A 21,612-nucleotide genomic window follows, 5' to 3' on the forward strand; every position below is an offset into this window, starting at 1 on the left:
CATGCACATGTGGATACCCAAATAAGCATTTATAATGGGTAGATATAAAAGTGAACCAAGCAAGTATGAATGACTCTTCTGTGACATAGATGAGGAGAGTAAGGAAGAAACCAAGGAGTAAGCAAGCCCCTGAAAGCAAGCTGAGCCATGCAAAAAAAGTGCTACCCCATCTGGCTCCTTGCCTTTTTGATATTGAAATTAAATAACTCCTAGATCACAGAATAGAGCTAAGACTGAAAGACAATATAGGGAATAACAGCATATTCCTTAGATTGAAAGAATATACTTAAGGCTACATTCAAGGACAGATTAAAATTTGGAGCTGTGGTCAAAGGTAGTCTCTGCACATTAACTGAACCTATATAACTTCATTTTTAAAATACATTTTATCTACAAGAAAGGTTGATGTAAGTCACAAAAATAGTATTAAAGATTTAGAGCACTTTAAAAGTTGTTACTTTGTTTCTCATTGTTATTGAACTCGACTTTAGGCAATCTCCGTTGAAACCTCCACTCTTGCCAAAATAATTCAAAATCTTAACCTTGGTTTCACAAAGAATAGTTAAAAGGTTGGGGGGGCAGTTTATGGTATGGTGGTTAAGTACACAGATATGGAGAGATCCAAGATGGCCGATTAGGAGCAGCTCAGGATTGCAGCTCCCAGTGAAAGCGCGGAGGGTGAGTGGACGCCACATTTCCAGACAGATTTTTACTGCCCACAGACCAGGAGATTCCCAGGTGGAGGAGCCCCACGGGTCACCAGTGCAGCTGTTTTCACCGGCGCAGCCGGTGCGGCTGTTCTGCGGTGCCCCAGCATGGCGGTTCTCCATATAAAATACACGGGTCCAGGTGCCGTTTTAGCAGGCGATTGGAGCTCCATGAAGGCAGAGTCACCCGTTCATCTGATTAAAAAGGGGACTGAAACAGGGAGCCAGGCCAGGAGATTCCCGGGCAAAAAAGCACCACAAATATCAACGCCGCTGTTTCAGCCGGTGCAGTGGGTCGCCGCACAGGAAATCACACAGATCCCAGCACCTTTTCAACAGGTGACTGGAACACCTGGGAGACAGTCGACCATTCAACAACAACAACAACAACAAAAAAGGCTCTGAGGCAGGGAGCCAGGTGATCAGGCTCGGCTGGTCTCACCCCCACAAAAAAACAGCAATCGGAAACACTCTGGATTGGGAGTTTCACAGCAAGCACAGCTGAACCCAGGACAATCCAGTTCTCTGGGGGAGGGGCGTCCACCATTACCAAGGCAGTCCACCACTACGGACGTAGTTTGCCATTGCTGAGGCAGCCTGCCATTGCCGAGGCAACCCGCCACTACAGAGAGTCCGCCATTATAGAGGTGGGCCACCATTGCTCAGGCAGTTCTAACTACACCCGTATAAACAGGACTGCAGGGAAATTCACACGGCAACTGGGCGGAGGCCACAGCAGCTGAGCAAAGCCTCTGCAGGCAGACAGTGACACTCTAAGCTGCCTCCTCGCTGGGCAGGGTAGCCCTGAAAAAAGGCAGCATCACAACAGAAATTCATAAATAAATCCCTAACTCCCTGGGACAGAGCACCTGGGGAAAAAAAAAAAAAGCCGGGGCGGGGGAGTCTATAAGTTCTGCTGCAGAAGACTTAAACGTACCTGCCCAGCAGCTCTGAATGAACAACGGAGCTCACAGCTCAGCACTTGAGCTCCTATAAAGGACAGATTGTCTCCTCAAGCAGCTCCCTGATCCCTGTATATCCAAAGAGTCACCTCATAAAGGATAGCTCAGACTGACATCTGGCGGGTATCCTTCTGGGACAAAGACAGTAGAAGAAGAAACTGGCAGCAACCCGTACTGTTGTACACCCGCTGCAGGTGAGCCCCAGGCAAGCAGGGCCTGGAGTGGACCTCAGCAGTCCTACAGCAGAGGGGCCAGACTGCTAGAAGGAAAACTAAGAAACAGAAAGAAATAACTTCATCATCAACAAACTGGACGTCCACTCACAGACTCAATCAGAAAGTCAACACCTACAAAGATGACAGGTAGGTAAATCTACAAAGATGGGAAGAAACTAGCGCAAAAAGGATGAAAACACCCGAAACCAGAATGCCTCTCCTCCTACAAGGGATCACAACTCCTCACCAGCAAGGGAACAAGGCTGAATGGAGAATGAGTGTGATGAATTGACAGAATCAGGCTTCAGAAGGTGGGTAATAAGAAACTTCTGTGAGCTAAAAGAACATGTACTAACCCAATGCAAAGAAACTAACAACATTGAAAAAAGATTTGATGAAATGCTAATGAGAATAAACAACTTAGAGAGGAATATAAGTGAATTGATGGAGCTGAAAAACAACACGAGAACTTTGCGAAGCATACACAAGTTTCATCAGCTGAATTGACCAAGCAGAAGAAAGGATATCAGAGGTCGAAGATCAACTCAAAGAAATAAAACGAGAAGGCAAGATTAGAGAAAAAAGGGCAAAAAGGAATGAACAAAGTCTCCAAGAAATATGGGACTATGTGAAAAGACCTAATCTACATTTGATAGGTGCACCTGAATGTGACGGAGAGAATGAATCCAAGCTGGAAAATACTCTTCAGGATATTATCCAGGAAAACTTCCCCAACCTAGCAAGGCAGGCCAATATTCAAGTCCAGGAAATACAGAGAACACCATAAAGGTTTTCCTCAAGAAGAGCAACCCCAAGGCACATAATCGTCAGATTCACCAGGGTTGAAATGAAGGAGAAAATGCTAAGGGCAGCCAGAGAGAAAGGTCAGCTTACCCACAAAGGGAAGCCCATCAGACTCACAGCAGATCTCTCAGCAGAAACCCTACAAGCCAGAAGAGAGTCAGGGCCAATATTCAACATCCTTAAAGGAAAGAACTTTCAACCCAGAATTTTATACCAAGCCAAACTAAGCTTCATAAGTGAAGGAAAAATGAAATCCTTTGCAAACAAGCAAGTACTCAGAGATTTCATCACCACCAGGCCTGCTTTACAAGAGCTCCTGAAAGAGGCACTAAACATAGAAAGGAACAACCAGTACCAGCCACTCCAAAAACATACCAAACGGTAAAGAGCATCAACACAATGAAGAAACTGCATCAACTAACAGGCAAAACAGCCAGCTAGCATCAAAATGGCAGGATCAAATTCACACATAACAATATTAACCCTAAATGTAAATGGGCTAAATGCCCCAATCAAAAGACACAGACTGGCAAATTGGATAAAAAGCCAAAACCCATCGGTGTGCTGTATCCAGGAAACCCATCTCACATGCAAGGATACACAAAGGCTCAAAATAATGGGATGGAAGAAAATTTACCAAGCAAATGGAGAGCAAAAAAAAGCAGGAGTTGCAATTCTCGTCTCTGATAAAATAGACTTTAAACCAACAAAGATCAAAAGAGACAAAGAAGGACATTACATAATGGTAAAAGGAGCAATGCAACAAGAAGAGCTAACGATCCTAAATATATACACACCCAACACAGGAGAACCAAGATACATAAGGCAAGTTCTTAACGACTTACAAAGAGACACAGACTCCCACACAATAATAGTGGGAGACTTTAACACCCCATTGTCAACATTAGACAGATCAATGAGACAGAAAGTTAACAAGGATATCCGGGACTAGAACTCACACCTGGACCAAGCAAACCTAATAGACATTTACAGAACTCTCCACCCCAAATCCACAGAATATACATTCTTCTCAGCACCACATTGTATCTACTCTAAAACTGACCACATAATCGAAAGTAAATCACTCCTCAGCAAATGCAGAAGAACAGAAATCATAACAAACACTCTCTCAGACCACAGTGCAATCAAGTTAGAACTCAGAATTCAGAAACTAACTCAGAACCTCACAGCTTCATGGAAACTCAACAACTGGCTCTTGAATGTTGACTGGATAAACAATGAAATGAAGGCAGAAATAAAGATGTTCTTCGAAACCAACGAGAACGAAGACACAACATACCAGAATCTCTGGGACACATTTAAAGCAGTCTCTAGAGGAAAATATATAGCAATAAATGCCCACATGAGAAGTAAGGAGAGATCTAAAATCGATACCTTATCGTCAAAATTGAAAGAGCTAGAGGAGCAAGATCAGAAAAACTCAAAACCTAGCAGAAGACAAGAAATAACTAAGATCAGAGCAGAACTGAAGGAGATAGAGACACAAAGAAACCCTTCAAAAAAATCAATAAATCCAGGAGCTGCTTTTTCGAAAAGATCAACAAAATAGACCACTAGCCAGATTAATAAAAAAGAAAAGAGAGAATAAAAAAAAGATGCAATAAAAAATGATAAATATTTAACATCCTTAAAGAAAAGAACTTTCAACCCAGAATTTCATATCCAGCCAAACTAAGCTTTATAAGCAAAGGAAAAATTAAATCTTTTGTGAGCAAACAAGTACTTAGAGACTTCACCACCACCAGGCCTGCTTTACAAGAGCTTCTGAAAGAAGCACTATACATATAAAGGAATAATCAATATCAGCCTTTCCAAAAATGTATCAAAAAGCAAAGAACACTAACACAATGAAAAATTTACACTAACTAGCGGGCAAAACAGCCAGCTAACATCAAATGCCAGTATTAAACTTATATATATTCTAATTGGATAAAAAGCCAAAACCCATCGGTATGCTGCATCCAGACCCATCTCACATGCTACGATACACAAAGACTCAAAACAAAGAGAAGGAGGAAGATTTACCAACCAAACAGAGAGTAAAAATAAACAAATAAACAAAAAGCAGGAGATGCAATTCTCGCCTCTGATAAAGTAGACTTTAAAGCAACAAAGATCAAAAGAGGCAAAGGACATTACATAATGGTAAAAGGATCAATGTAACAAGAAGAGCTAACGATTCTACAGATCAACGAGACAGAAAATTAACAAGGACATCCAGGACTTGAACTCAGACCCGGAACAAGTAAACTTAATAAACATTTATAGAACTCTCCACTTCAAATACACAAAACATACATTACCACCTCACACCTATTCCAAAAGTGAATACATAATTGGAAGTAATTCACTCCTCAGTAATCGCATAGCATTTCATAGGTTTAAATGAAATATTGGTTGGCTGCTTGTTTGTTATTTTCTTGCCTTATTCCTTCCTGTCTACATCATAAAGTATAATTATTAGTATAAAAGGGGTTTTCAATACCCATCACTAAACTGCATTCTAGCCTGGGCAAGAAAGCAATACTCCCATTCTCTCTCTCTCTCTTTCTCTTCCTTTCTTCCTCTTCCTCATTCTTTTTTTTCTTTCTAAAAATATAAAAATAAATAAATTTAAAAAAATGATAAATGGGATATCACCAAAGATTCCACAGAAATACAAACCATCATCAGAGATTATTACAAAAAACTCTATGCACATAAACTAGTAAACCTGGAAGAAATGGATAAATTCCTGGACACTTGCATCCTCCCAAGCCTAAACCAGGAAGAAGTCAAAACCCTGAACAGACCAATAACAAGGTCTGAAGTCGAGGCAGCAATCAAGAGCCTACCACCCAAAAAAAGCCCAGCCCAGGCCCAGATGGGTTCACAGCTGAATTCTACCAGACACACAAAGAGGACCTGGTACGATTCCTTCTGAAACCATTCCAAACAATCCAAAAAGACGGAATCCTTCCCAAATCATGTTATGAGACCAACATCATCCTGATACCAAAATCCGGCAGAGACTCAACAAAAAAAGAAAACTACAGACCAATATCCATGATGAACATAGATGCAAAAATCTTCAATAAAATACTGGCAAACCGATTGCAAAAGCACATCAAAAAGCTTATCCACCATGATCAAGTTGGATTCATCCTGGGGATGCAAGGCTGGTTCAACATATGCAAGTCTATAAGCATAATTCACCACATAAACAGAACCAAAGACAAAAACAACATGATTATCTCAACTGATGCAGAGAAGGCCTTCCACAAAATTCAATAGCCCTTTATGCTAAAAAGCCTCAATAAATTAGGTATTGATGGAACGTATCTCAAAATAATAAAAGCCATTTACGACAAACCAACAGCCAATATCACACTGAATGAGCAAAAACTGGAAGCATTCCCTTTCAAATCTGGCACTAGACAAGGATGCCCTCTCTCAGCACTCCTGTTCAATATAGTACTGGAAGTTCTAGCCGAGCAATGAGGCAAGAAAAAGAAATAAAGGGTATTCAAATAGGAAAGGAGGAAGTTAAATTGTCTCTATTTGCAGACGACATGATTGTATATCTAGAAAACCCCATCATCTCAGCCCAAAATCTCCTGAAACCGATAAGCAACTTCGGCAAAGTCTCAGGATACAAAATCAATGTGCAAAAATCACAAGCATTACTATACACCAATAACAGACTTAAAGAGAGCCAAATCAAGAACAAACTGCCATTCACAATGGCTACAAAGAGGATAAAATACCTAGGAATACAACTAACAAGGAACGTAAAGGACCTCTTCAAGGAGAACTACAAACCACTGCTCAACGAAATAAGAGAGGACACAAACAGATGGAGAAACATTCCATGTTCATGGTGAGGAAGAATCAGTCTCGTGAAAATGGCCATACTGCCCAAAGTAATTTACAGATTCAACGCTATCCCCATCAAGCTACCAAAGACCTTCTTCACAGAACTGGAAAAAACCACCTTAAACTTCATATGGAACCAAAAGAGAGCCCGCATAGCCAAGTCGATTCTAAGCAAAAAGAACAAAGCTGGAGGCATCACACTACTGGACTTCAAACTATACTACAAGGCCACAGTAATCAAAACAGCATGGCACTGGTACCAAAACAGACATATAGACCAATGGAACACAACAGAGGCCTTGGAGGCAACACAACACATCTACAACCATCCAATCTTTGACAAACCTGACAAAAACTAGCAATGGGGAAAGGATTCCCTGTTTAATAAATGGTGTTGGAAAAACAGGCTAGCCATGTACAGAAAGCAGAAACTGGATCCCTTCCTGACACCTTACACTAAAATTAACTCCAGATGAATTAAAGACTTAAGACCTAACACCATAAAAGCCCTAGAAGAAAATCTCTGCAAAACCATTCAGGACATAGGTGTAGGCAAGCACTTCAGGACCAAAACACCAAAAGCATTGGCAACAAAAGCCAAAATAGACAAATGGGACCTAATCAAACTCCACAGCTTCTGCACAGCAAAGGAAACAGTCACTAGAGTGAATCGGCGACCAACAGAATGGGAAAAAATTTTTGCAGTCTACCCATCTGACTAAGGGCTGATATCCAGAATCTACAAAGGACTAAAACAGATTTACAAGAAAAAAACAAACAAGCCCATTCAAAAGTGGGCGAAGGATATGAACAGACACTTTACAAAAGAAGACATACATGAGGCCAACAAACATACGAAAAAATGCTCATCATCACTGGTCATTAGAGAAATGCAAATCAAAACTACATTGAGATACCACCTCACGCCAGTTAGAATGGTGATCATTAAAAAATCTGGAGACAACAGATGCTGGAAAGGATGTGGAGAAATAGGAATACTTTTACACCGTTGGTGGGAGTGTAAATTAGTTCAACCATTGTGGAAGACAGTGTGGCGATTCCTCAAGGACCTAGACATAGAAATTCCATTTGACCCAGCAATCCCATTACTGGGTATATATCCAAAGGATTATAAATCGTTCTACTATAAGGACACGTGCACATGAATGTTCATTGCAGCACTGTTTACAATAGCAAAGACCTGGAACCAACCCAAATGCCCACCGATGACAGACTGTACAGGGAAAATGTGGCACATATACACCATGGAATACTATGCAGCCATCAAAAAATGATGACTTGTGTCCTTTGTAGGGACATGGACAAACTGACACAAGAACAGAAAATCAAACACCGCATGTTCTCACTCATAGGCGGGTGTTGAACAATGAGAACACATGGACACAAGGAGGGGAGCATCACACACTGGGGTCTGTCAGGGGGAAATAGGGGAGGGACAGCAGGGGGTGGGGAGTTGGGGAGAGAGAGCATGGGGAGAAATGCCAGATATAGGTGATGGGGAGGAAGGCAGCAAATCACACTGCCACGTGTGTACCTATGGAACAATCTTGCAAGTTCTTCAAGTGTACCCCAAAACCTAAAATGCAATAAAAATAAATAAATAAGGGAAAAAAATACAAAAATTAGCCAGCTGTGGTGGTAGGCACCTGTAATCCTAGCAACTTGGGAAGCTGAGACACGAGAATTCCTTGAACCTGGGAGGCAGAGGTTGCAGTGATCTGAGATCATACCACTGCACTCCAGGCTAGGTGACAGAGCAAGACTCTGTCTGAAAAAAAAAAAAAGAGGGTGATTATTACTGATTCATGCTAAAACATGGATAAACTTTGAAAACATTATCTAAATGAAAGCCAGTTCAGAATAGGCAAATGTATATAGATGGAAAGGAGATTCGCCAGGGCTGGGAGGAGGGAGAAATTGGGAGTGATTGCTAATGGCTCTATCTTTTGGGGGTGATGAAAAAGTTCTAGAATAGAAAGTGACAACGGTTGCACAAACTCATGAATACACTAAAAACTGAATTGTACACTTTAAAAGGTGAATTTTATGATATATTAATTATGTAAATAAAAAACAAAGAAAAATATAGTACATAGATATGGTTAGTTTCAAATACTGGTTACCCCAATTGCTCAAAAACGATGAGCAAGTTCCTAAATCTTCTAAGTGTCAATTGTAAAATGAGGATGATAATGACCTCCAATAATTCTATTTAATAGGATTGACAGAGGACAAAAATGAATTGATATATACATGTTACCTCTTAGCATAGTACTTGAGCAAAGTGTTAACTATCATTTTCATCCCTACTGTTACCCGATTAAAATTAAAGAATGCCTAGTTTAGAATACTAAAGAAAATAAAACTAACCTAATGAGTCTGTTTAAAAAATTGAATTAATGTAATAAATTATAAATAAAAGTTTATCATATCTTTGTTCATTTTCTACCAACGGTCTGAACCTAAATGTCTAAATGTAGTTGTAACCCAAGGTAATAGAGCTTTACAAAAATATGCCAATCTTATACATAGAAAACAGGAAGAGAGAAGTAACATTAAGTACATCACTATTTTATTTAACTCTGTTTAATGAATAACAGGATATAAGGATATATCACAAGGAAGTGAGGCTCACCTTGGGACTTACAGAACCAGACAATAGAAGAGGATATTCAGTGGGACCAGAGGAACATTAATGCCAAGGGATCCAAGGATCCAAGCAAATAAAAGCCTTCTATAAAAGAAAGGCTGACACAAAATTTTTATAACACCCTAGAGGTGCCAGTTTCTAGTACACATATCCAATGGTAATAATTATATAAATAGAGAGAGGGAAGGAACATGTATATACATCACTGTGTGGCTCATCTGAGAAAGAGATAGTTCCCTTTGGAGAGACACTGGCCAGTTTGGACGTTAAGCACTTCATTATCCTTCCTGGTAAAACATGGGTCTTCTAATTTTCAAGACAGCTCTGAAGTCAAGTCTTTCAATAGCTTCTAAACACACATACTTAAATGTTCCAGGGACTGTTTCAAGGATTGTACATTGAAGACCAGAGGGAAGAATTCAAAGTACAAGCTTTTGAATGTTCACACAAATAAGTCTAATCTTAACACTGTCTATAAGTTTTAACACTGTCTAAAGTTTCTTGCTGGCACAACTAAGAAGCGTTAGGCTGCCTCAATATGAAAAGCCTGGGAGCCCCATGGGATGGCCTTTTACAAAACACCACAGAACTAAGTCTTACAATCTACAAAATAAAAACATTTCTTTTATACCAACCTCTAATGGAACATATTCCTGGATATCAGATGAACAGGTACAAGTTATAAACTGGTACTGAAGGATATAAATGGGCCCCCCCTTTTTTTTTTTTTTGAGACAGAGTCTTGCACTGTCGCCCAGGCTGGAGTGCAATGGCACAACCTCGGCTCACCACAACCTCCGCCTCCCAGCTTCAAGTGATTCTCCTGCCTCAGACTCCTGAGTAGCTGAAACTGAGCCACCATGCCTGGCTAATTTTTTATATTTTTGGTAGAAACACAGTTTCACTATGTTGGTCAGGCTGGTCTCAAACTCCCGACCTTGTGATCAGTCCACCTCAGCCTTCCAAAGTGTTGGGATTACAGGCGTGAGCTACCACACCCAACCTGAGCCCATTTTTCAAACAAAACATTCCTCTCTCCACCCAGAAGAAATTTCAGATTAAAAAAACTTACAGGCTTTTCAATATTGCTTTCCTTCTCGGATGGAAGTTGTAAAGTAGGTTGCCGGTGCAGGGAGCTGTCATTCATCTCTAGGTCATCATGAAAATTCTCTAAAGCTGCTAGCTCAATGTACTGACCAGCCAAATCACATTGGTCATGTACCTGGGAAATAGCAAAAAGTAAAATAAAAACAAACAATACCATTTCCTGAAACAATACTGAGAAAGGCCATGTTTCTTACAACTATCATTTTATTGTGTCTCACCTTTCTTTGTAGTTCAGCAACTCTTTCACTGAACACAATATTTTCATTTAGGCTACAGCATTCAGCATCACCATCCAGCGTTATGACATCAGACTCAGCCTTCCCCTGTAGGCCCTCTACAAAATAGAAGTCATTTGCATAATTGTATATATAGTAAAACTAGACTCTGCTCCCATAGGCCAAATAATTTCACCTTGGTATCACCTTTCAGTAATGTCTCTTGGGTGACTGCAATTAATGATGCATCACTAGTCAATGGTAAAGCACTTTGTGACTTTGCATCACACGCCACCAAGTTTGCTGAAAAGCTGCTTCCTACAGCTGCAGGCGGACCTTCAATGGCATTACTACAGTTAACATCCTTACCCAAATTAAAGTCTGAGTAATCTGCAACTTCTTCAAAGGTTGGCTGCTTTAAATCTTGTAAAACCAAAGAGTCTGAAGTTAATACTTTCACATAATACATAATATCTGAAGATCCTACCTTCTCTCCAAGGTCAAGAGAAGGAACAGACTTTATTTTCCCAAAGGGAGGAAATGATTTATTGCTTATATCACACTGAAATGAAGCTGACTGTGTTTTGCCAAGACCAACAGCCTGATTGTAAGATTTTTCACTCAAAGAAGCAGATGACTTAAGCTCTGGAATAACACAAAGTGGCTCAATAAACATTTTCTGAAGAGCATTAGGGGGTGATTTTAAATTTGGATGCCAGTATAGAAAGCTATCATCATCATCCTTTTTATCCAACAATAGTTTTGAATCCGCTGATTCAAAACTACTGCCCAGGAGTAGACTGATGGCATGGATGTTTAAGCCTATCAAAGAAAGAGTTTTCATCATTATCATTTAATGAAGAAAGATCTAGATTTTTTGGTTCCCTCTCTTGGCTGTCATCTGCTAAAGATTTACTGATATCAGCTTGGATTTTATTTACCGTACTGTCTTTCTTAAAAGGCTCAATAGAGGCAATAACTGCCCCAAAGGCTACATTTTCAGTAGCATCAATATTTTTATCACCAAAAAAAGAAGTTTCCTTTTGGTTTCTCTCCTCTTAAAAATACAGTTATTCTGATGTCTCATACAAGTTGGATTTAACGGTTGGAGGAAGACCACCAGAAGCCACCACTTTAGAGCTATCATGTGCCCTGGAGAGTACATGTCCCTCTGAAACTTTTACAGAATTATCAGGAGCTATAACATTCCTAATGTACTCTATTTCTGAGGATGTGGGTTGCACTTCTGAAGATACTAAATTATTTCTAGTCTCCATTAGTTCAAAACATTGAGATGATTCTTTCTGCAAATCTTCATTTCTTTCATAATTCTCCAAATAATCCATCTCTTGTTTTGCCTCAATCTCAGCTGGAGCCCTTAAATAAACATTCTCAAAATAATGACTATCCGAAGTCAAGGGAACCCCTTTTCCTCTTCTTTCCAACAAACAATGCAAGAAAGAATATGACAAATTTATTATTATGATGAAGAGCAACTTCACATGGAAAGGAAGCATGGTCCTTACTGATTACACATGCTTCTGGGTGGTGTAAAGTTTCCTCTTTGTTCCATGGCACATAGGAAAAGGGGACACTAAAATTCTTACTTCCCTTGGAAATTTTATTTTTATCAATTGTGTCAAATGAATCTGAAAAAGAATCAGGGTACTTACTGGTTAAATATGTTTCTGTCTGCCTAGGTAAAGCTTTCTGTTTCCAATACTGCCCATATGAACAAGCAGTATCAAAATGGTCGCTTCTTTTAGTAGCTATGTTTTCATCAGTTATGTCAGATGAAGTTGCAACTGAAACTTGATCTTTATCAGCTAAATTGGTTTCAGGCTGCTGTGTATCTTTTTGTCTCTCCCATGACATATATAAACAAAGAGTATCATAACTATCACAGTCTTTGGGAATTTTCAGTTCATCAATAGATAAAATCGTCTCTTCATTATTCCCTTGTTCAGAAGGTAAAAAAGGGCACTGAGACCCAACAGCTGTGCTGCCTATAAGTGGGTGCTGAGATACACTAAAGCAACTGCTCGCTAAGTCTGAAGCTACTTCTGCAGTAGCCTGAAATAAAGCTTCACTAACTTCCGATGGTCGAGAAAACCACTCAGTGTCTTCAGGCTTATCAGCAATTTCCCTGAAAATATATAGTTAAAAATAAATAAATAACACATTAAAAACATTTAATTTTTAAGTACTAACACAAAAATACATATGCCATTGAAATCAAGTTTATTTGAAAAGTGTATTGAACAACAAAGCTCTCCTAATTTCAGACTCCTTTAAGATGGCTAATGACCGAACAAAGCAAATTCTTTGTAACCAAAAGGTGAACTACCACCCTATGACCCTAATATTATCTCAGGCTTCTCCTAAAGCAATAGACACAATGTGATTTTCATAACGACACCTACCATGATTTTTCATTTAACCTGCATTAACTTTTTTACTAGTCATTTATTATGCTCTTGAAAATCACGCAAGGCCAGGCACAGTGGCTCGCACCTGTGATCCTAGCACTTTGGGAGGCTGAGGCAGGAGGATCGCCTGAAACTAGGAGTTCAAAACAAGCCTTGGCAACACGGCAAGACCCTGTATCTACAAAAAAATTAAAAATTGGCTGGGCATGGTGCACATGCCTGTAGTACTAGCTATTGAGGAGGCTAAGGTAGGAGGATTGCTTGAGTGCAGAAGTTAGAGGTTACAGTGAACCATGATGGCACCACTGCACTCCAGCCTGGGCAACAGAGCAAGACTCCATCTAAAAAACAAACAAACAACAAACAAAAAGAGAAAGAACACCACTCAAGAAGCGATCTATTACGAAAACACAACAGTAACTTAATCATTAGTTGATGACTTAATGTGTACAGATCACTTTTCATAAAAGTGATACAAGGTAATATATAGTATAAGGACAGGGGTTACTTTTTGCTTTCTAAACATCTATAGTTTTTAATTTAAGGTGGGTTTTTTTTTTTTCACTTCTAAAAGAGGAAACCATTCTTGAATAATTCCAAATATGTTTTTTGAACATTCCAGACTTTTCTCCCATTATGACTATTCTAAAGGACATGAATTTGGAGTATCTGTTAATTTGCATATGTCTGTTTATAAAAAGCTTCTTACTTCATATTCACACCTCCTATAAAGTAAGGAGAGCTAACTAGTCTCATTCAATAACAGCTGAATAAAATCAGAGTGCCAAACAAGTTAGTCACCTAGAAATAAATGCTTTTTGCAGAATAAAGGTGAGAGGGAGGAGAGAGATGATGGGCAACAGATGGGGAGGTTTATAAGAAGGAAAATCTAGTGTGCCTTCTAAATTAAAATATGCCTGAAATACCTGAATACATTAGAAATACCTGAATACATTAGGAATTATTTTTAAACAAACTACAGTCATCTGATTCATCTCTACACGTTACTCTGCCAAATTAATATGCATCAAGTCTTAGTATAGGACTTCGTTACCTTCAGAGTGTGTGCTAAGAGTATCTAAGTCCCACATCAAAGTCCTGCCTTGGCCTGAAGTCACTAATATTAGTAACAACATAAAACAAGAAAGGAGAAAGGTTACATGCAAATGAATCATCATCCTACCTCAGAGGTGCAAAACTTAGTTCACTTTGATGAAATAAAGAATCAGGTGTAAATTCTTGGTCTTGTGTCAAACATGTCAACAAAGGCAAATCAGGAGAAGCAAAGCTATCTTGTATGACTGTAAAGGTTCAAATATAAAAATGCTGAGTAATGCTGAAAATCAATGATTTACTTAAATACTTTAAAGCACCTATATATGCTACCATATGGAGAATTCTACAAGCATTATAATAATAATGTAAAAGTAACAGCAGTAGCAGCTACCATTTATTGAGAGCCTGACAAGGTCCAGGCACTTAACATACACTATTTCATTTAATCCTCATGACAACCTTGAAAGATAGGTATTATTATACATATCTTACAGGTGAGGAAACATGATTACAAAACTTACGAAGCAGTAACTTGTCCACATTCAAGTAGCTGAAATGCCAGAGTGAGATTTGAACCCAAGCATTCCAACTTTTAGCAAATGCTCTTACTATCATGTCAAAGTACGGCATAGAAGCTCCTGAGCCCTAAGACACTCTTACGGGGTACCTAGTGTCAAAATTTTATTCAAAATAATATTAAGATATCATTTGCCTTAATCACTCTCATTCTCTCAAAAGGATACTGTGACATTTTCCAGAAGCTACAGAACGTAAGATACGGCAACAGATTGAATACAGAAACAGGCATAAGAATCTTGCTGTCTTCTATTAAGTCAAGACATTACAGAATTGTTTAAGTAAAACATGGCCATACTTCTACACATTTTTGTATTGGAAAAGTTCTTTTTCTATAAAATATGTACTCTTTCAATGAATTAATAAATACATATTTAATTTTTCAGTTTTAATTTCTAATGTGGGAAATATCAATAACCCAAACAAACAAAAGCTCTTTGGAGTTGTCAGTGATTTTTCAATGTGTAAAAGAATTCTGTTACCCAAAAAGTTTAACTGCTGCTTTAATGAAAAAACAAAAAAAAATTCTTGTGATTTCCTGAATGTTGACTTAAATCATTTGTATTTTAATCAGTATACTTTCTTGATTTCAGAATGATGTAACAAAGTGTACAAAGTGTACTGTGTACAAAGTGAGGACTCCTCTCTCACACCACTGTTCCCCCTGAAATTACTGCAAACCAAGGGTTCACAGATCTCACCATGTTGTCATCTGCCCTTCACTTGGTCAAAACATGTACTGTCACTGCTCACATACCCTGCACATCTTCCATGTAATTTATCACCCTCTTGTTTTAATCTTTGATCTATCCACTTCCCATCTAAATTATCAATTCTGTGTCTACTTTATCCATAGCTATATCCTCAGTGCCTAGCAAAGTACCTGCTACATTTAATAGGTACTCAAAACAGAGTTATTTACTGAATGAATTAATTAAAAACAAGAAACTGATATATAACAATAACCTTTGCCACCAAGGAACATTGGTATGGTTCCTCTTTGGCCTTGGCACAGAGAATCAGTCTTAAACCTCCATAACAGTTCTTCACCCGTCTAAAAATCATGAAGAGTTTTTAACAAATCCCCAAATACACTAGGGCTAATGCTACAAGGGGGACCTTTGGGCAAGTAAAGCAATTTTCCTATTTCCAGTTAATTGTAGGCTGAGTATTTAAAGAACCTGAAAGTCTTTTCTCAAAAAAATTAGAGTTATCCCTTACCAGGTTTCAAAACCTACAGAAATCCTCAGTACCTAAAATAGCTATTTAGGTATAAGTAAGGAATAGTAAGTAACAAGTAAGTTATAAGCAGCATTTCAGCATCTCCTTAAATATTTAAGAATATTTCAGGTTGGAGTTGGACAGTTAAATCAGGTAAATGGGAAAACGTATTTTCCTAAAGGAGCGCGCCAAAACTGAAGAGTTAATGATTCTTAAGTGTACAACATTATCTGTGTTTGTGTGTGATGGGAAGGTGGTGTATTTTATTTGCCATGCCTTTTTTTTACAGCTTTCAACTGCTTCTTGTTTCCTCAAGTTTGGACATCTGTTACTGGCTTGGCTCCCTCTTTTTTGAGGTATCTAACCATTTTGGCACCAGCCATCATCAATGACATTTGCCACTGGTGAGAGCCTAATTATCAGAATGTTAGTACTTACACATAATAAAACAGCAATGATAAAATGTCCTCTGCCTATCAGATGCAGGAATCTACTCCAATAATTTAAAATGTTCTGCCCTGTCTATAGTAAATGAGACAGTAGAATAAAACTTTACATTAGAAAACATTTTGGAGGTCACAAAATACAATCTCCTCCCCAGAGCTATAATGCTAACACAGAATTTTGCTAGATATCCTGCAGTGACATGAAGCTCACTTTTTGTTGTTTAATATAGCCTTTTCTACTATTAAATGGCTTTGACTATTAGAAAGTTCTTTTTTACATCAATTTGAAAAACAGTTTCCCTTTAAGTTATATATTCATTTTAACCTCTAGACTACGAGTTAGCAAACATTTTTTTATAAAGGGTAAGATGGTAAATATTTTCGGTTTTGTTGGTCACATATAATCTGTCACATATACTACTGTTGTTTGTTTTTACAATCCTTTACAAAATGCAAAAATCATTCTTAGCTGATGAACAGTACAAAATCAAGCCTTGGCCTGTAAGCTATAGTTTGCTGACTCCTGCTCTACACCATTACAACACAAATCCCATAGTACTGTTATTTTCCGTTTACTGATTGCCTTCCCAGAAGAGGAGGTAGCTTTCATCTATATATCCCTAACATCAAACACACAGGAGGCACTTAGATATCTGCTACATGAATGAATAAGTTGCTTCCTCTTTAGTATAACAGCCCTTCAAATATTTGACCATAGCAAAGTCTTCTCTTTTGTCTATCAAAAGATAGTCATCTCTTCCCACAAAGGTACTCTAACTTTGTCAACATCTTTCTTAAAATGTGGACCTAAAATTGACTTTAATGATCCACATCATAGAACACATTGGCACTAATATCTTGATTTGGATAGCATTAGTTTATGTTTGCAAAGAACTTGCTGAATTAAGTCCTATTCATCCTTCTATACAAAACTATGAAACCAGAGAGATCCAAGATGGCTGATCACTAGCAGCTCAGGATTGTAGCTCCCAGAGAAAGCACACAGAATGAGAGGACGCCACACTTTCAGACAAATTTTTGTTACCCACAGACTGGAAGATTCCCAGCGGAGGAGCCCCACGGGTCGCCAGGGCGACTCTTGTGACCGGTGCGCTGGTTTTGCCGGCGCTCCGGCACGGCAGTTCTTGGTGCAGAGTAAACGGGACTGGGTCCCCTTCTGGTCGACGTTTGGAGCTCTGGGAAGGCAGAGTCGCCCATTTACCTGATTGAAGAAGGGACTCAAGAGGGAAGCCAGAACAGAGATTCCCAGGCAGAAAAGCACCACGAATCTTAATGCCACTGTTTTGGCCGGCGCAGTGGGTTGCTCAGATTTTGGCGCCGGGAATCAACAAGTTGGACGTCCACTCAGTGACCTAATTTGAAAGTAGGCAATTACAAAGACGACAGGTGGATGAACTCACAATGATGGGAAGAAACCAGCGTAAAAAGGCTGAGAAAACCCAAAATCAGAATCCCTCTCCTTCTACAGGGGATCACAGTTCTTCATCAACAAGAGAACAAGGCCTGATGGAGAACGAGTGCATTCCATTAACAGATCTAGGCTTCAGAAAGTGGATAATAAGGAACTTTAATGAGCTAAAAGAACATGTTCTAGCCCAATGTAAAGAAACTAAGAATTTTGAACAAAGGTTTGACAAAATGCTAACAAGAATAGACAACTTAGAGAGGAATATAAGTGAATTAATGGAACTGAAGAACACAATACGAGAACTTCGCGAAGTATGCACAAGTTTTAACAGTCGAATTGATCAAGCAGAAGAAAGGATATCAGAGGTCGAAGACCAACTTAATGAAATGAAACGAGAAGACAAGATTAGAGAAGAAAGAGTAAAAAGGAATGAGCAAAGTCTCCAAAAAATATGGGACTATGTGAAAAGACCTAATTTACAATTGACAGGTATACCTGAATGTCATGAAGAGAATGAATCCAAGTTGGAAAATATTCCTCAGGATATTATTCAGGAAAACTTTCCTAATCTAGTAAGGCAGGACAATACTCAACTCCAGCTAATTCAGAGAACACCACAAAGATATTCCTCAAGTAGAGCAACTCCAAGACACAAAATCGCTAGATTCACTAGGGGTGAAATAAAGGAGAAAATTCTAAGGGCAGCTAGAGAGAAAGGTCACGTTACCCATAAAGGGAAGCCTATCAGACTCACAGCAGACCTCTCACCAGAAACCCTACAAACTAAAAGAGAATGGGGGTCAATATTCAATATCCTCAAAGAAAAGAATTTTCAACCCAGAATCTCATATCCCGCCAAACTAAGCTTCATAAGTGAAGGAAAAATTAAATTTTTTGCGAACAAGCAAGCACTCAAGAGATTTCATCACCACCAGGCCTGCTTTACAAGAGCTTCTGAAAGAAGCACTACAAACAGAAAGGAACAACCAGTATCAGTCATCCCAAAAATTTACCAAAACGTAAAGAGTATCTCTATAATGAAGAATCTACATCAGCTAATGGGCAAAATAGCCAGCTAGCATTAAATGACAATATTGAACTCACAAATAGTAATATTAATTCTAAATTTAAATGGATTAAATGCCCCAATCAAAGACACAGACAGGCAAATTGAATAAAAAGTCAAAACCCATCGGTACGCTGTATCCAGATCTGTTTCACAAGCAACAACATATAAAGACTCAAAACAAAGGGATGGAAGAAGATTGACCAATTAAATGGAGAGAAAAAAAAAAAAAAAACACGGAGTTGGAACTTTCTTCTCTCACAAAATAGACTTTAATAGTAACAAAGACTAAAAGAAACAAAGGACATTACATAATGGTAAAAAGATCAATGCAACAGCAGGAGTTAATGATTATAAATATATAAGCACCCAATACAAGAGCACTCAGATACATAAGACAAGTTCTTAATGACTTATAAAGAGACCTGAACTCCTGCACAATAATTGTGGGAGATTTTGACACCACATTGTTAATATTCGACGGATCAACAACAGAGAAAATTAATAGGGACATCTATGATTTGAACTTAGACCTGGAATAAGTAAACTTAGTGAATATTTATAGAATTCTCCATCCCAGGTCCACAGAACATACATTTTTCTCAGTATCATATTACACCTATTTTGAAAGTGACTACATAATTGGAAGTAAATCACTCTTCAGCATTTGCACAGCATTTCACAGACTTAAATGAAATATTGGTTGGCTGTTTGTTATTCTCTTCCCTTATTCCTTCCTGTCTCCGTTGTTAAGCACAATTACTGGCATAAAGGAGGTGTTTAATACCTATTTTTCGTTGCATTCCAGCCCGAGCAATAGAGCAAGAATCCTGTTCTCTCTCCCCCTTTTTTCTTTCTCTCATAAAAAAAAAAAAATTATAAAACCATCTTCATGATTGAATCCCTTAATGATTATAAAAGTACTAAAAGTTTATCTTTTATAAAGAGCTAATAGGGCCAGGCGTAGTGGCTCACGCCCGTAATCCCAGCACTTTGGGAGGCCGAGGCAGGTGGATCACGAGGTCAAGAGATCGAGACCATCCTGGTCAACATGGTGAAACCCCGTCTCTACTAAAAATACAAAAAATTAGCTGGGCATGGTAGCATGTGCCTGTAATCCCAGCTACACAGGAGGCTGAGGCAGGAGAATTGCCTGAAACCAGGAGGCGGAGGTTGCGGTGAGCCAAGATCGCGCCATTGCACTCCAGCCTGGGTAACAAGAGCGAAACTCTGTCTCAAAAAAAAAAAAAGAGCTAATAAATCAGTTCTATAATAAACAGAGGAAAGCAGCAAGATCTACCCCAGATAAGCCACTCAACCTCTTTACCTCAATTTTTGGTTTGAAAGCTGAGGACAATAGCACATGCCTTAATTAATTCTAAAAATCAAAAAAGGTAAATATAATAAACATTTGTTTTTTGTTTTTTGGAGGAATCATGGAGTCTCCATTGCTGAGAGAACCAAAGCATAATATATTATTCACCCCAAAAACTGCAAATTCAAGACTGAGGAGGCACACACAGTAGAAAGTTATCACCTTTCTGCCTTCTGTGAGCAATGGGATATGATAAAATGAGAGGCAACTGTAAACTTAATTAGATTAGTGAACCAGTTTAAAAAAATAAAATAAAATAAGCTCATCCCTTTGAGTAGGGCTCTACAGAGCTCCTTAACTCAAAAAGGTAAAGTTACAAGACTTGCAGTCCCCGCAAAACTTACAAATGTGAAGTGAGGTATTCCTACTAGTAAAATAAAGAGGCATTACCTGGCAATGGAGAACAGAAGAGATCTCTGTTGAGTTCCTTTACTTGATTTTCTGATTGGGTCAATATACCCTCCTCCAGAGAGGGGAAGTCTGTCACTTCGGTATCTTCCGTTCTCACATTAAACCTGGTCTCGGATGTAACCAAGGTTTGGGAAGAGTCCACTTCTTGAGAAAGATAATACCAACATTCTGATTCCTAAAACAATTTTAAAGGAGAACATGCTAAGTCATTAACTGAGTTACCATACATACTAATATTTAGATTAAAATGCTCACTCGTGTATCATACAGCTTCCTACTTAATGACATTCTCATCAGCGTTTAGAAAATGTAAAGCTGTTCTGTTTCTCACAATATTAACTACATTTTAGACCTCTTCCCATTACTACACCTCTTTAATGCAAAAAAAAACTTTTCATACTAAGTTTTATTGTTGCTGCTGCCAGTATATATAAAACAATTACCCTTGTGAAATAGAAATCCATGAAAATTCAGAAAGGTAGAAGTTAAGGACTGACAAAAGTAGAGCTTGTATATTATGGCACATGTGTTTCAGGGATAAGCTTCTGTACAGGCTTCAAATGTAGCTCTCTTTTAATATTCACTGTATCATAAGAAGTGGCTTGGGAAACCTTTCAAAGATTCATTTTACTACAAAAAGGAACAGACTTTCTGGGTCTCAAAGGATTTATACTCAACGATACTCCAGTCAGCAGAAGGTCATGTTGAACAATCTGCAGACAGAATTGTTTCAAGTCTGCAGCTGCCTGGGAAACTTTTACACAGTTGAGCTCAGTCTTCAGACAGAGTTGTTGAACCACTTTCTTCATAGCGGCCACGCTGGAGGACCCAGATATGGTGCACGCAAAGGCTGGGCCGATTTGTGGGTCCTACTACACGTCTCTTAAAATGCTGAAGAATCACTAGCATTTCTACTATATTGTTAGTTCTCATCATTAAATCAATAAATTTGGTTCTACATGATAATATAATTTGATAATAAAACTGAAAAAACTATTACAAACCTAAACCTGAAGTATTCTCTATATGAGACCACTTATAGGCTT

The 21,612-nt window shown here is 38.6% G+C and overlaps 1 protein-coding gene across 12 annotated transcripts in view; it reads right to left on the bottom strand.

Moving 5' to 3' along the window:
- LOC135275608 (centrosome-associated protein ALMS1-like) overlaps positions 1-21,612 on the bottom strand; it is a 271,819-nt gene that overhangs the window by 217,961 nt on the left and 32,246 nt on the right. For 11 of the 12 annotated variants that reach the window (XR_010343217.1, XR_010343218.1, XR_010343219.1 and 8 more), the window contains exons 3-7: positions 20,546-20,741; positions 14,170-14,287; positions 12,231-12,703; positions 10,561-10,676; positions 10,308-10,457 (exon numbers count right to left, since the gene is read on the bottom strand). Coding sequence is in view for 8 of the 12 variants with exons in the window: in XM_064377814.1 (XP_064233884.1) it covers positions 10,308-10,457; positions 10,561-10,676; positions 12,231-12,703; positions 14,170-14,287; positions 20,546-20,741 (1,053 nt within the window). In the remaining 4 variants the exon portion in view is untranslated. The remainder of the gene's footprint in view (positions 1-10,307; positions 10,458-10,560; positions 10,677-12,230; positions 12,704-14,169; positions 14,288-20,545; positions 20,742-21,612) is intronic. The other variant, XM_064377819.1, reaches the window with a different exon arrangement.

Source organism: Aotus nancymaae, unplaced genomic scaffold, assembly GCF_030222135.1.
Source record: "Aotus nancymaae isolate 86718 unplaced genomic scaffold, 86718_ANA_hifiasm-v0.15.2.pri h1tg000017l, whole genome shotgun sequence".
In the NCBI taxonomy this organism is placed as follows: domain Eukaryota; kingdom Metazoa; phylum Chordata; class Mammalia; order Primates; family Aotidae; genus Aotus; species Aotus nancymaae.